Here is a 17,838-nt window from a genome sequence, read left to right on the forward strand (position 1 = left end):
TATGTTTAACTCATTTTTTCATATAGATTTATCCCGTACCCGGTTATTTTTATGATTTCAGATCTACTCTGTATAAGAGATCGTTATATTAGCAATTATACCATGATCATTTTTGCGAGATATCTCGGGAATCACATAGAAAAGACGTAGTACACGGACAAGTTGAAGAGTTAGGAAGTTGTAAACAGCCAGAGTTAACAAGGCTGATGAAGGCAAAAGGTTAAAATTATACATGTATATTGTCTTATTCCGAGCGAAAATATAAAATTATAAAAGTCACTCAATACTTTATTTATTTTTAAGTCTCTTTATCATATATCTATATTCATACAGTTACAATATTATTTATAATATTATAAAATATTAAGTTATTAAACACTAATTGGAGTTTTAAGTAAATGACATAATGCCTATATACATGCATGGAGCATGTAAGAACATTTACTATACAAACTATACATCTTAATTAATATGTAACATATTTCTAAACAGCTTCATACGATTAAAGTTACTATTTATTTTTCATGTTATAATAATACTCCCTTTCTTTCTTAATATTATTGTAAATAGATTAACTTGTACGAATCAAATAAGTAAATCCGTAACGACATTAAGATTTCACTCTTTATTTTTTAACGTAATATAAAAATATATTTGGACCAAATAGCTTTCCCTACAATCACATTAAATTATAAAAATATTCCAAATCTTCATAGATTGTATATTATATCTCTCTATCGACTAACACGATCATTGATTCCATGATCGTGCTAATGCATTCTATACAAATGATCATTCTCGATTTGTTCTAATACTTGATTGTATTTTTATGCGCCTCGGTTGCTCGATGAACCAATTGAATACATTCTAATTACAGTTCAACTGAATAAGTTTTTAGTAAAATCTGGTAATAAATACTGAGAATATAATGAGAAGCGTTGCAAATGTCAGCGAACTGGAGGAGTTGAAATAGTGCCTGTGAGTGTACAACCAGTTCTCAATGGTTTCTTGATGGACGTTAAGCCATTCCAAATTTCTGGTTGCTTTCAATAAGATAGTCTCAAGAATGTCTGGTTTCAATCTCTCCTTCGTCAAAAACATAATTAACTGTCAAGTAAAAAATGATTGCATACTATTAATTATTAGCTTACATACATGCAATGATACATACTCCTCAGACAAACATACAGATTACTCGTTCAAAAGTTAATAAACAAACGATTGTTACGAACTACTTACGTACCAAGCAAATTTCACAATTTTTATAGATATATTTACTAGTATGAAGTTTAAGTTACTACTATATAATGGAAAACCACAAGCAAGAAATATTAGCAGCAATTATAAATATCAATAACCAGTTATTGAATATTTAAAAAGTGTTGAGTGCTATAATTTTGAATATATCCTTGATTATAATCATTTACAATATTTCATAAATCTATTACCTATTTTGAGGACCTTTATATCCTTTGATATATCAACTCATCATATTTTTTGCATGTGCTTTTATATTATAGTTATGAAACTTTCTAATACTACGACAATTGTGAATAGCACGTTTAAACATTTGTTCGTATAAGTTTTCTTCGGATTCATTCTGTACCTCTTTTCACTGTTGGCTATTGTACTAACGATTCTTTGTAAAAACATAATAACCAAAGTATACGTCAAATATATTGATTAGCCATGTTGTCCTTTTCAATTCTACTCTTGTCATATAAAAATGATTAAAAACATTTATAAGTTAGATCAGACAAAGGAAACGCATGAGCGCATGAAGAAAGACAATAAGAGCATATTTCCATAAGGAAAAAGAAAAATTACATTAGAGGCTTTGTTAAAATTCATTTTGTGATAAAGACCGACCAATGCATTTAATTAAAGTAAAAAGAATTAAAATAAGGTTTTAAAGTTAATATATTTTAATTAAACGTTATTGTACCTGCGTAAATTCATCCTTATTTGTAATTGCGCTTGCAATTATGTCAGCACTCGATTTGATGATGTCTTCGGCTTTGTTTCTGAAATCAAAAAGTTCTGTAAATTATACCGAACCAATCACACCTCGATATTATTAGATCGGATTTTCAACGATGAAAACAATTTCAATTGTCAATTACAATTTTTTTATCTTCTCAACTTCGCTAGTGAGCACTTCCAGAGCAATGCTGACACCCTTTGCATTCTGTGACACTACATTTAGAACTGCATTATCAAATGTCACAAGTGCGTTTTCCTGAATAGAAATGTGCAAGTATTCCTTCAGCAGATCTACTGATTCGGAACAAGCCAAGAGAGAAAGTAAACTCTTTTTTTCGGCTTCGTCCTTCGTTTTCAACAATTCGGTCAGAGTGTAGTTCCACGCTTTTTTATTTGCAGATCTTAATCCATCGCAGAGAATATTGTTTTTCAAGTCAATATCAAATCTGTAAATAAAGTAATTACTTTTTTGATAAAAAAATTCATCTTGCGCTATACATATTGACTATCTCAATATCGGCAATATCATTTAATTCTGCTTCGATCCTCCATTAACGATTACTTCTTTCAATCGTAAAAAATATTCTGGCGATCGGAAATAATATAGAAAACGGAATACAGTCAGGAATTTATATTATATACATATTATATATTTATATATTTTATATATATATGTGTAATTTTATATATAATTCTATATATATACATATAATATATAGAAAGTATTATATATATGTCAGAGATGAAAGGACACCGGGGCTTCCCTTTGAAATTCTTTGGAAAATCCCCAATACTTTAATCTTTATAAGTTAACCCGATTATAATTGTCCGAGATTTGCGGTAATGAGCTTGGGCTCGAGGCGACAACTAGTCGTCGAACGTAGCCGCGGCCAAGGTATGAACGTTTTACCCAACAGACATATAGAATTGCATAGCTCTCCTTAAAAAAGAAATAATTATACCAACACCTAAGCAGCAAACATTCCAACTGTCTCTGCCCCGTGGCTCGTCACACACAACCCTATTCTTCGGGCAAGATGATCGCCAGATGCCGATGCATCATTCACAGTTTATGCTCAGATAGTCTGAGGAGCCGCTACAAATCTTAGGACTTAGTTAACTAAAGTCCTTCAGATTGACAAACAGTCTTTATTCTATCCGTCCGTAAATCTGTCACCTATTGCGGGAAGATATGGGAGATCAGATTTCCTCACGTGCGACGCTTCCCGCTAGGAACTCTCTCTCAAGGGCGGCTAGCATCCTTTTCTAACCGCCAATATAGAAATTAACCAATTAACAGCAACACCTATTTCCCTCACCCTCCGTGTGGAGGCTTTCTTTGACGAATCCGATGATCTCGTGCCTTTAGGCACATCCCATCATAGCCTTCCTCTGCAGCGTCGTCGTGACGGAAAGTCATTCCCTTTCTGGCAGTCTCTTTAGCCATATGCCTAGTGTGTTTGTACGATCGGTGAATAATCTACGTCTTAGCAAAGAGCTAATCAAGCGATCCTCGTATCACGAGTGGTAAGTCGAGTCCGACTTAGACTTCGAAGCAAAATATATTCGTTATCCCGTGGACCGTGGATTCGCCATATCGAACCTAGGGTCATTGTCATTAGCGTCTAGTTACCGCGGCCGCTTGTCAATCTTGTACCAACTATATCTGTGTAATAAACGTTTGTGCAACAACAATGAACAACACCGGCAAAGACTCATTACACGCCCCTAACGCCAACCCGACATATATATATATATATATATATATATATATATATATATATATATATAAAATATATATTTTATTATATATATTTGTTATATATATAATATATATTATATTATAAAATAAATAAATATATATGTATATATTTCTTTATTTATTATTTAATTGACTTTTACTATCACGAGATACATAAGTTTTCGTATAATTATAGCAATCGTCATGATTCAATAAAATGCATTTACGTTTAACAATTGGAAAACAATATAATCGCAAGATTTGAAAATGATATATACCATCGATAAATCTTCATTTATTGTGAATAAGTCAACGATAAAAGGTAGGGAAGATTAAAAAAGAAACAAGTGAGAGCAAAAATAGCAACTTACGATCTACTGGAATTACTTAACCATGCGTTGAACTCTCTGCTGGTATAATTTTTGCATTTGTCAACGCCAGCTCTGCAGGCCCATTCCATTGCGTTTACCCTAAGAAGTTTCACGATATCGGGCTCTTCACCTTTCTCATACGGTTTATACCTCACTTCATTCGTCACGGATTTCATTATTTTTCGAATATAACTCTGCAACGATTTTGAACTTTTATTTAAACAGAAATAGAAAAATTGGTTACATTAGAGCAAAAAAATCTTTCGGAAGGAATATAATATGTGCATCCTTCTTATTACGTAAATTCGATTTTTTCTACCTATTATATTTTGTGCAAAAATTGCCTACTGTCTGTTTTAAAATAGAAAACGTGCAAGACCGTAAATATTATGAATGAACAAAATATGCAAAAATCTATAAAATATCCAAAGTACAGTACTCGGTTTAGTATTTAATAGGTAAATTAAATTTCTGTCTGGATCTTAATCCCTTAGTTGTGTTCATAAAAATATGAATTTGCATAAATATTCGGAGTCTACTTATCATAGAATGATTGGACAAAAATTACACTAGAAAAGATCTCTTGTAGCCATTTTTCATCGTGTGTATAATAATATATGACTACTATATTATTTAGTCAATTAAAAACTTAATTTTTAATATAAACTAAATTAATAATTCTATAAATTGGAAATAATTAAAAACAATTTCTGTATCACCAATAGAATAGCCGTTATTAATATAACAATTATGGAAAAATAGTTCATACCTGCTCGACTTATATAATAACCTATATAATTACCAAAATGAGTAAAATATATCAGAAATTATGAATTAAAATATTTGGCTTCTTTAAGACATATTATGTTATAAATATATGTATACCATGAAATTATTATATTGTGCAGAAGTACGTAACATGTTGTGCAAAAATTTCATATTCCTGAAGGTCGTTTGCCAAGGCACGTAATCTGTTTCTCTCTCAAGGTAAAGTGTGAGTGTCAATGCAACCGTATAGTTCAATCGGTTAGTGCGAGCCATGTTTAAGGCATCATCGATTAACTGAGCACGGTTTACGACGTGGATATTCTCGTAGTTATCCGAGTTCAGCTGCATCGACAACAGTTTCCACATTTCTGGCTCATAGTTTACGCGATAATAACCTAAAACAAACCAAGTAACTAATAATTAAAAAATGAAAGTATGTATGTGTTATTCATCTTGCAAAAGATTGGACCAATTCAGATATATTTATAATAACGGTTGGTTTAATTATCTTGCACGCTTTCTAAAAAATTTAGTTAATTATTAATATAATACATACACATATTTGTATAACGTTGAGACATACTTTTACAGTATAATAAATATTTGAAATTTTTTACAAAATAGTTAAACCATTAAAAATTGATGATTTTTCAGATAACACAAATATAAATTAAGAACATGTTGTAATTGTCCAATTTATATATTTAAATATTAAATTATTACGACATTTAAAGCTACGATAATTATTATTGTATTGAAATATTTATAAGAATACTTTTTCAAGATTTGTAAGCTTCCTAACTCGAAATTTAAATTTGCAATTCCTACAAAGCTGCATAATAATAAACATGTTGTTTCTAACTACTACATAAACATGTTGTTACTAACTATGTAAAGATTCCATAAGTTTTCACAGCTACTATATTTTACGAAATTGAAAATTCGTTCAATTCAAGTTGCAATTATTGGTGCGTAATTAAATCACTATAAATTCCTGCATAAAAATAGTATGTTTCTTTCTACGCAGTAACTTAAGTATCAGTTTATCATTCGAAAAGTTAAAATTATTTTGTATTACATATGTTTTAGTTAACAATCTCAAAACAGTTATGTATTAAATTTTCTTCAAATCTATTTATTAAAAAAACACTTACATTCTATTTATGGTTTTATAGGGCAAAAGATGATACTAAAAATAGACAATTTAATTTTTATTAGAGGAAAAATAGAGAATGAATAAATAAAAAATTAGAAAATTCACTGACTAAATATTACTTCCTAAATTCTTGTTTTAAGATCAGTAATTTGATCGTGTAGATGAGTATAGGAATTTTTAATTCAGTCTTTCTGGTACTACAATAGAAGTTTGATTATTCGAAATATATAATCATGAAATGCGCCATTTCTTTATTTTTCACATTAATCGTATCAGGATATTTATTATTTTTAAGCATACTTCACTCTGAAATGAAAATTATTGATGTTAAACCTATAGTAATAAATTTCAATTTATATGTATATTCGGAGTATTTCATCCATATTAATAAAAAAATTCTTTAGATCTGTGGAATATGGTTTGTTCTATATGGTATGTTTCCGCTTTGGAATTATTTACGTATGCAAGTTGTTACGAGTTCGAACATATGTTATATTGGATAGAAATTATGCGAAATCATATATAATGTGACGAATATAGTGCCCAATAAAACCTAAAAAGAAATATATTATTTCATTTATTACTATTGTTGTATTGGTATTAGTTGCTGTAATTTATTAGTTGCAAGGAAATGTTCCCATACTTTTTAACAGATAATTTAATACTTTTTAATTTATATTTTTAATTACGTATTCTATAAATATTAAAACTAAATAGGATCAAAACCCTACAATGAAAATGTACTGATTTCATTTTTATTTTTTAATCTTACAAGGAATCACCCCAAAATCTCCCATTAATTGATGATAATAATCATAATTCTACTATACTAGAAATTTTTAAATATAGCCAATATTACACACCTGCTTGCTGTGTATTCACAATAATCCACCCCTCTGTCTTATTAAATTTTATCGTTTCATTACGGCCTGGTTTTAACCATATAATTGGAGTTGTATTATAAAAGTCCATGCTAGACGACTTGACGTAAGTTATAGGCACCCACCAGTTTGCGTCATTTTTAGTTTCATAAAATGAAAATCGTTCTTGACTTAACTGCAGTTCATCGTCATGGTTTCGCTTCACATTCACAACCGGATATCCTGCGTTGTTCACCCATTCGTCCATGATTTCCCCAAACGAAGCTCCATCCCATTTTTTATTATTTCCAAGATGCTCGAAAAGATTTGTCGAATTAGCAACTTTCTCTGCACTGCAAGAATTGTTATCTCTCGTTAATATGATTTGTAGGCAAAACAAAAGACAAAAACTTGAAAAGCCAATAACAAACATATGTAAATATCTTCTAAATGAAAAATGTTTACACATATTTAATTTTTATTTGGGAAGTGTATATTGAGTGTATTGTAACTGTAGAGTCACAGTGGCGAAGACATTATTTTTTATAAATAATTGAACGATACTCTAAAAATTTTTGTCGTATTATTTCAGTTTATAACGTAAATTACCTATTTTGTTTAAATATTATTAAATCAGTATATTTTTATTCATCTTATTGAGCAAAGAAAATACGTGTGCTTCTTTTGGACACATATATCCCATTAGATTTTACCATTTTTATTGCTAAATCGAGGTTTTAATTGTATATTTTAATCAGGAGAAAGGTACCAAAAAAATGTAGTAGTAGCGGAAGACTTACAGAAAATGCTAAATGTACATATCCACAATATGTACGAAATCAGAATATGGGAAGATGTCAAAACAAAGGACAAAGACAATCCGTATGATTGCGAGATTCCTCTTTACAAAATATTCCGTACAAAATATTATATATAATAAGAAATGCTAAATTTGTAAATATGTATATCTATATGTCGGAGATGAAAGGACACCGGGCCTTCTCTTTGGAATTCTTTGAAAAATCCCAAATACTTTAATCTTTATAAGTTAACCCGATTATAATTGTACGAGATTTTGCGATAATGAGCTTGTGCTCGAAGCGACAACTAGTCGCCGAACGTAGCCGCCGTCACGGGATGAACGCTTTTACTTAAGAGAAGTATAGAGTAATTATATAGCTCTCCTTAAAAAGAATAGTTGTAGCGGCACACGACAGTAAACATTCCAATGGTTTCTGACCCGTGGCTCGCCACACACAGAACCTATTCTTCGGGCAAGATGATTGCCAGATATCGATGCATTATTAACAATATATATTCAGCTAACCTGAGGACCCGCTATAAATCTTAGGATTTAGTTAATCAAGGTCCTTCAAACTGACAAACAGTCTTTATCCTAACAGTCCGTAAATCTGTCACCAACTACGGGAAGATATGGGAAATCTACTTTTATAGAGATGTTGACAATTGTAAACGCCGTTAGACATTTTCGCCACTATTTACATGGACGAGAATTCCTTGCTGTAACTGATTGTAATTCTTTGAAAACATCTAGTAATAAAGTGAATCTGAATGACAAGGTTTACAGGTGGTGAGCTTACTTACAAACTTTTAATTTTGATATTATGTATCGAGGAGGCAAACGAATGGCACACATAGATTTCTATTCGCGGAAGCCCATAGATATTGATCATAGTAATTCACAAGGTTAAAGAAAGAAAAATGAATGTGGCCGAAATCTCAGAAGATTGGCTATTAGAGGAACAACGTCGCGATCAAATTTCGGAAATCGTTACTAAATTGCAAAATGATGAGCTCGCGGAAGATATCGCGAATACATATGAATTACGATCTGCTACCCTTTACCGCAAAATACAAAGAAAAGGCAGAACTCTCTGCTTGCCTATTGTCCCAAGAGATTTTAAGTGGTCCGTTATTAATCACGTGCACCATTAATTAATTAATTATGCACTTAGGTTGGAATAAAACGCTCGCGAAGCTGTACGAGTATTACTGGTTAGAAAGAATGGCGAAAAACAGTTGGCTTTGAATTGCACCACCAATCGTGTGGCTAAATCGAGTCCGTTAGAATTACTAATCGGTAAAACAGCAAGACCCTATGGTTTATTGCTACCCGAAAATATCGAAGAAAGAAAAGTAGGTATCTCCGATGTAAGACAGCAGAGAACATAGAGGTTAGAGGTTAGGATAAAGATAGATTCGACAAGACGAAAGCTAAAATACTTAGATTCAATTTTGGTGACTTTGTATTAGGCAAAAACGTGCAAAGGAATCAAACTAAAGCATATCTAAAGTTTAAGGGTCCATTTGTAATAGCAGAGATTTTGGAAGGAGATAGGAATATTTTAAAAGCATTAGGCGGTATACGACCATATAAATGCAGTCATGATGGATTAAAAAAAGCTCAGTGAAGCCGTGTGATGCAGTTCACATGCGCCCGGGGCTACAATGAAACAAAGCTCAGTGAAGCCGTGTGATGCAGTTCACATGCGCCCGGAGCTACGATGAAACAGAGCTCAGTGAAGCCGTGTGATGCTGTTCACATGCGCCGAGGGCTAGAATGTAACGAAGTTCAGTGAGACCATGGAACGAAGCTCTGTGTGGTCGTGCGATCTAGAAAAATGAGATAGATTTGGGTACGAAATCGAGAATGGTCCTTGTCATGACGATCGGACTGGTAATCCACAGACTGCAACTAGCACTTTGAATACTAATTACAATGTTACTGAATTTTTATTTTCCTTTATTTAGTATTAAGATATCCGATCCAAATTTTTGTTGATGAACTGGACTCTTGACGTATTGGAACATTTAGTTAAATGGTAAATAATGTCAATTGCAGCGAGCCTAATGTTGAGAAAACATAATATTTTAGATACACCCGAGGACATGTTATTGTCAGGATGGTCGTGTCGGATATGAAAGACATCGGGGCCTAAGTGACACAACTGGTGGCTAAACGTAGCCACGGTTACGGGATAGACGTTTATACCTAACAGAAGTATGAAGTAGTTGTATAGCTCTCCTTAAAAATATAGTTGACCGAGGGGTACAGAGAGGTATAGAGAAGAGTATACATGTGCAATTCCACTTGGACTGGGGTCAGTAAGTTGAGTTTAACTTGTACTATGGACACGTAAGTTTAGTTACACTTGAATTGTGGACACGTAAGTTCAGTTCGACTTAGACTTTGAAAGAAAGCGCATTTGTTATCCCGTCGACCGTGGATTCGTTATTGAACCTAAGATCATTGTCATTAGCATCTCGAGTATCTAATCGCCACGGTTACTTGTCTAATTCTGTAATAATCATATTTGTACCAGTAAATATCATTTATATTGGATAACAACTTTAGCTAATCCAAATGGAAATTTGTTACACGCCCCTGACCCCAACGAGAACTCGACATATATATCATATAGATGAAAATATACGTACTTCTGCTTGAGGTATTCCTTTAAACCCTCGTGGAAAACGTTTTCTGTCAAGATGTGTGACATCATTCGAATAACTGACCCCGCTGGAAAAATATGGATATATATTAGAGATTGGTTTTTAATAATTCATGATCATTATTCAGAAGTGATTATTTATTATTCATTTTTTAAGTTTATTATTCATTATTCAAAACATGCAGATGTAAGCAATATCTAGATTTCTTCAAGGACCAAACGATATACATGTGTATATGCATCTAATTTGTTTTCTTTTATTTTTAGCTTTGTTAATTGCATTGTTATTAAGGTATATAATGCAAAAGAGAAATAGTAAAAATTTTTTTCAATTTAAGCATTTCTCATGTTAAGAAATGCTTCACCAAATGAATCGTGTACGTTTCATATGTATTATTTAAAAATTTTGAATAAATTCACCAATAAAAGATACAATTTGACCCTTCACTGTTCGATCATATGTAAATATGTATATTACGCAGACCATTGTCGACTTATACCATTCTTTTTTAAATTACATGATAATCTTCTAACTCCAAGGAGCAATATAAGATTGAAAATTATATTTATAATAATATTTTAGTCTTTGAATAAATATCCTTGTTCTCAAATTCGATTACTCTTCTTGGAAAGCAAAAATGATAATGATAAAAATCTTTTATAATAATTATATTTTTTAGATTTTATAATATCAATATATTGCAATAAAACAGTAGGTAGGATTCTTTTCCAGTTAACTCTGTATGCGATGTGCGCAACAAATATTTAACTTATAAATCCTATTAGCAAATAATGCATTTTGATATTAATGATTTTTCTAATTTATTTATTTTTTCTAATGGTTTGGAACTGGAAAATCCAGCGATTGTGATGTTCATCTTTATATTAACGTCTTGAGCTTGGAAAATTATTTCTATTAGATTAGAGAAAATGCTATCGTAAGAACAGGGAGATAATCAATAAATTAATCCACAATCCTCAAGAAATTCTACTTCTAAAGTCCATTTTTCCATTAAAAAGCTAGCTTGCTATTTATAATGTTACATTATTATATTTATGTTAGATTGCTGTCTTTAAATATTCTATTAGTATTACATTTTCATAAAACACTTTTCGACTTTATCATTAAATAGTTTATTTAATGCAATACAATCAACGTACTTTTTCCAATTTTGATGTAGACAAGTTAAGGACTTATTTTTAAAAATATTTCTCATATTTTTATTGACAAAATATTAATTTGTTTCAATGATCTGCGCTATTTAGATTGTTATTCTTCTCTTTGAACGTTTATTCTTCATAAAAATTGTTAATATTAATAATTAATCAATTAATTGTCATACTAATCATATATTCAAGAAATATAATCAACGCCATTCTAATGTATCTCCACTAGAACTCAAAAGTATTCTGCAATTTAATTATAGTATCAAATTAATAATTATGTGTCAATAAATAATGACGACATTCCGAATTAGTATTATATTATTGACAGGAAAATTACTTATAAATAACTAATATGGAATCAACTAATTTGATTTGTAGAGTGAAACCGGTTATGATACAATTTTTCAACAAAATTTTTACCAAGACGTTATGGAGAGTTTATTTATTCTCAAACTATCTACATATGTAAATGTAGTCTGTAGTCTGTAGCTGTAGTCGTAAATGAAATAGAAAAGATTTTCCATTCAATATAATTGAATGAATTGAAACTTATCATATAATTTATTCAAGCAATAGTTATTTGAATCTAATAGTTCTTATTATATTTCAAATTTTAATATACTGTAGTATCGTGGCCTAAGAGATATCGGGCGAACTATAAACAATGTCACGAGAAAGCTGAAGTGCCGACAGGCACAACAATGTATCATCGGTCCTTCAATCGAATAGTTTCGTGGAAAAGTCCAGCGTGACCCTGGCCACGAGCGGTTGCGGAATACATGCGTGGTGGAGATAAGACAAAAGACAAATGGATGCTAAGGGAGAAAGACTGTCAGTTGAGAAGTCAGAAAGTGTGAGTTGAGAAGTCAGAGAGTGTGAGTTGAGAAGTCAAAGAGTGTCAATCGAGAAGTCAGAGAGTGCGAATTGCGTTGTCGAGAGAGTATGGTCCGCGTAAAAGAGAGCGTTGGATCTGTAACATCAACCGCACATCTCAGTCCGCATCGGGGACCAAGCCGCGCTTGGGAGCCTAATGAAGTGCCTAATGAACCCTCAATATCCCAACAGTCCTTTCGCCGAATGTTCGAGAACGCTTAACAAACGCGTAGATGGTGGGAATATTGAGGGATGACAAAGAAAAAGAATCAGATTCCGCCGAAAATAGTTGTAAGAGCTTCAATCTTGAGAAGTCGCGTCTGGAGTTCAGAAGTGAATTGTAAACCAAGTACTAAGAAACAAATTCCCTCTTTTTATTTCTTTATTTTTATCTTTTATTTTTCGTCTTCGATATCTCCTTTTTATTTTACGTAACAAATTCGTGGTGACGAGAGTTGCAAATTAACTATTTGGTTGTCTAAGTATAGTACATTATTGTATGTATATAGTTCACGTTAAATAACCATCGTTTCCTGTTTAACCAACGCTTGTTTTAATCCATTTATTGTAAATAAATTAATTATAGTAAAAATCCTACAATACTGTTGGTGAACTTTAAGGAGAATAATTACATTTTACTATTTATGAGAAGATGATATATACTGTTTTTGATCATAAGTTCCTCATTTACTTACATAGTTTATTAACATTAATTTTCTTCTGTTGCAAATCGGCTAAGGTGTATGAATACTTAAAGTGCTTCATGAAAGTGTGTGAACACTTGTCGTAGAAAATTTTTGAAAATTATGGATGGATATATTGTGTCCGTTATTCGAAACTTTTTGAAATTTCATTAATGAAACATAACTACCTGATTATGTTGGTAAAATTTGTAATTAACTCAAAAGTATAATTAGCAGAAATTTATTGCAAGAAATATACTTATTGTTAGTAAAAAACTAATGAATAGCGTAAATAGTGTAATGAATAATGACTGTTGGAATACTTGGTGGTTAATCTTTGCAAAGTCTATACTTGTAATAAATATTTTGTAATTTTCTATTTAAGTATTTTATCAAAAGATCTTTTTATAAATCGTACCGATATAATCATGACAATCGTATTGTCACAGACGAAATCCAACTAAACAAAGCGATAAGATAGCGAAATTCCAAAGCGTCTTAGCATGAGTGACCATCGAGATAAGATCCGGTCACTCTATCCGTTCTCAGAAATATATGATCGAAGCCTTTTCCCACTCCCACGAATAAAAGAATTTAAATACTCTCCCTAAAATCATCCAAGTCAGTCTTGAACAGTCACGTCTAGAGCTCGGAAGTGTATTGCAAACGAGAAAAAGATAATTTCTTTTTTTTCTTAAATTTCTTTTTTATTTTACGTGACAGTATCCCATGACAATGCCTAAAGAAATTTCAAATGTATAATATATTGTTTTGTATATATCCATAAGAGTTCATATACTTTCACGAATTATAGTGTATGTATTGTACTTCATGAGCAATAGTGTGTGTATTTTATTTCGATGATTCTATGTGAAAAATTTAAATTCTGTAAAAATTACGAACAGATCCGTTATAGGACGTCTCCCAACTATTTATCGTCGAAAGTCTCACCTTTTATCTTTTGCCTGATAATGTTTAGGCCTAAGGTTTAATGTCTTAATTAATTGATAAGATATGTAGGTGCCTATTATCTCTTGCGCTTAACATTGGCCAATAAATTGAAACTATTGAAAACTCACACCGTATTTGTTTATATTTTTTATCTGATGTTAAAAATGTTGCGTCGAACTTTGCTCTTAATATTCTCGAACATATGTATTGGGAATTACTTCTAATAACAATGAGAACATCTCTTACCTTTCTGATACGCAATACTGTCGAACAAGCTACTAATTTCTTGAGGTTTGTACGCGTCCTTGTTCATGGGACGCGGATTTTCGCCTGCATCTGCAATGAAAGCGTTTCCTTGTATGTTGTCAACGACAAACACTTCGTCTAATCGCCATTCGGGTAGTACCTACAAATATATTACATGATATTTGATATTATATGATACAAGAATATGTTTAAAGTAGTCGTCGAGAATTTAATGGTGAAAGATATATTATTTGTTAATTGATGTAGAGGTCAGAAACATACGTAGAATGCATAGTTATATTAATAGTCATATAAAATATGAGCAACTGATAATTGAAATTCTGAGTGCAATAAAAATTTATTATCCAGTTTATAACAATTCCCTTATAACAAATTAATAGAATATAAGTAGAAGACACATTTATTACACTTACCTTATGAGTAATAATGTATTGGAAATAGTCTGCAAATCCTTCGTTCAACCAAATCCACGTCCACCATTCTGGACTAACAAGATTTCCAAACCACTGATGCGTAAATTCGTGGGCTATAATCGTAGTTATACTTTGCTTCGTACGAGTTGTGGTAACACCGTCTTGATAAAGGAGAGCAGACTCCCTGAAATGAAATATTTCGATTAAAGTCTGCCATTAAAAATATAATATTTTTTAAATAGATTTTAATATTGCATTAATTTCATATATATATATACTTAGAGTTTTCTTAATCTGGAATTTAGGGCGAGGCTCTTTATATTTGGGACAATTTAAAAGAATGTGTTTAACGGTAGCTTAGCAATTGTAAACGTTATTCGTTGATGAATCAGATTTATAAACTAGATATGCATATGTATAAGTCTCATGTAGACAAAAAACCATGACATTTGGTTTTCTTAAACTAAAATTTCTAGTTTTAAGAAAGCACATCATTAAAACTCTACTGGTATGTTATATGTTTGACTCATTATCCGTTCCTGAAAACTCTTATACGCTTTGATCGAACATTCGATGAGTTCGCCGTTGAAATTTGAACTTTGACCTGTTAAATCAAATTGTGATCTTGATCAACTTTGATTATGTGTTGCAACAATTACCTGTAAGTGACGAGACCCCAATTCTCCATAGCGCCTGGCGAAAAATCTTGCAGCGATACCTGATCCATTTTTGGTACATAATGGTTGAAATTGATGGTGGTATATTCATTTAAAGCGTCTAGCAATTTTTTACCCATTTTTAAGGCGTAATATGTCTGATCCACTGCCTGTGGTTTAGTACACACTCTGAACATGCCATCTTCTTTGCATTCATAATTGGAGACTATGAATGCCACTAAATAAGTGGATATCCACGGAGTTGTTTTGAACTTAGTTGTCTTCATGTCGTTTTCCTCTTTTAGTTCTTCAACTGGCATGTTCGAAATCGCATGATAAGATTTCGGATGGGTTATAGAAATGTTGAAGGGTGCCTTGAAAGCAGGCTCATCCCAACAAGGAAACGCTAACCGTGCACCTGTAGGCTCGAAATGAGTCGCAGCCACATATCTGCAACGTGAAAATAAAGTTCTCGAAAATATTGATCGTCTCGAGCAGAAAAATGAGCGAGAAAATGCAACAGTCAGTCGTAATTTTTCTTTACGCTTTATTAAGCGAAATGATGATATGCAAAATTTTTTGGCCAATTAAATCCAAAATGAATAATTTAACTAATTTTAAATAATATTACATAACTATCTAACAGCGTTTATTTTTTGTATTGGTTTCTTTTATTTATCATGCTCTTATACTCAATATTATCAAAATTCTTTTGAATATAAATAAAAAATTACAAAATGAATACAAAATGAAGAATTTATCTAAGAGATGACTTGTGAACTATATAAGAAGGTATTCTTACGTTAGATTGCCATTTTTGTCGGTAGATCTGCTCCTGTAGAATCCTCTTAATTGATCATTTACGACTCCAGAATAGCTCACAGTAAGCTTGTATTTGTTTCCCTTTATAAGCTTGTCATCAAGCTTGATAATTAAAAATTCATGTACGTCGTCATATGTTCTATTATTCACCTTAATAGCGGTTCCATTTAAATCGTATAGGGTAGTATTCTTTACAATGAGGTTCTTCATATTCAGTGTTATTGACTGGGCATCCTGAATTTCAGCTACAATGTCGATCTTCACTTCACCGGTAAATTTAAAATCTATTCCTGATAAATTTGAATTCAAATTCACTGTCAAATCTAGCTCGTAAAAACTTGGTTTGGCTTCTACTGGTAGTCTATAGTTTGGATCGTCGACTTGAGAGCTGATCACGTCTCCAAGTAGGAGATTCGTGAACATTAGATTGATAAGGGACAGTATCAATATTCTTGCCATCTTGGATCGATTCGGCAAACAAGCCCATCCATTGGATGACCCACAGTTCGTTTATTTTCTATTTTGTAAAATATATTATTTATTATATATTATTATTTCGGCTCGTGAATGTTGATAAAATTTCTTTACTCGATTTTACTTGTAAATCACGCGTAACGTTAATTTGGGCGTATGTAATTAAATACTACACCAGAATCGTTTGCAACCTGCGATAAATTTACAATGTACATACTTATTTAACGTTTCAGTTCGCTTGCAAATATTTATGAGATACGAATGAGAAGATAATACCGTAAGAAATATAGATGGAATCGTATACACGTAATCCATCGAATGATTTAGTGATAAGAAGAAAACGTAATAGCTTCCTTAATAGCTCTGATCATTATTACTTTCATATTTCGATCGATGTAGAAATTGATATTTTTGTAACAATTTCTCGAAATTATCGGAAAAATACGTCAGTAATTAGCTCAACATACCTTACAAATCAATCGCTCAGTCGGTTGCGTAAAATGTCAGCTAGGAAGTTACACGTCAACGATTGCCTTATGAAAGCCTACCTTTACAAGTGTTCATGCTTTATAAGGCACGCGTGGACGGGCTATTATCAAAAATATATCTAATTTTGCTAATCTTATCAATTGACGTGTTGTCCCGATCGAAGTTATTATATCGTCGGATAGTGATCAGAAAATGGTCTGTTATAATCATGGAATTTCTTCTAAACGTTCAATTGTAAAAACGCGCATTTTAATCTACGGCTTTGCCGATACTGCGATGAATTACAATGCAATACTTTAATATGATTGTTTGTACAAGCATTGATATTAGCAAGATACGAGCAAGTTCTTAGTAGTTCAGTTCGTTTGGCTCTGTCTTATCGTCAATATCGCTTGAATATTAATTATATTATGTTAGATAATTCTCCATCTTGATTTAGTAAAGTAAATAATGTAAATAAATTTTATCGTGATTATTCTATGAAAGAAATATATTTTACTTTTCGAGTTGTACGTACTAATGTTTAATTCTTACAATATTTCGGTCAGGTATTGAATCATTAATTTCTCATCTATCGAATTAACCGATTGAGGAACAATCAGTGAAATGAGGTAACGCAATATTTTCAAAAATCATTCTTTAAAAAAATCGAAAACACAAAAAGAAATCCTATAATATGACAAAAAGAAAT

The 17,838-nt window shown here is 31.6% G+C and overlaps 1 protein-coding gene across 1 annotated transcript; it reads right to left on the reverse strand.

The window, feature by feature from the left end:
* Window positions 1–287: 287 nt before the first annotated feature.
* On the reverse strand, window positions 288–17,368 carry LOC132904516 (aminopeptidase N-like). The gene is made up of 11 exons (XM_060955084.1): window positions 16,165–17,368; window positions 15,366–15,812; window positions 14,707–14,890; window positions 14,273–14,432; window positions 10,339–10,420; window positions 6,883–7,232; window positions 4,981–5,258; window positions 4,096–4,289; window positions 2,124–2,429; window positions 1,946–2,024; window positions 288–1,107 (listed from the first exon to the last, which is right to left on the reverse strand). The coding sequence occupies exons 1-11, from the start codon at window positions 16,641–16,643 to the stop codon at window positions 895–897; spliced, it is 2,772 nt and encodes a 923-aa protein (XP_060811067.1). The 5' UTR covers window positions 16,644–17,368; the 3' UTR covers window positions 288–894.
* Window positions 17,369–17,838: the final 470 nt, after the last annotated feature.

The sequence above is a fragment of the Bombus pascuorum genome, chromosome 2 (genome assembly GCF_905332965.1).
Source record: "Bombus pascuorum chromosome 2, iyBomPasc1.1, whole genome shotgun sequence".
NCBI lineage: Eukaryota > Metazoa > Arthropoda > Insecta > Hymenoptera > Apidae > Bombus > Bombus pascuorum.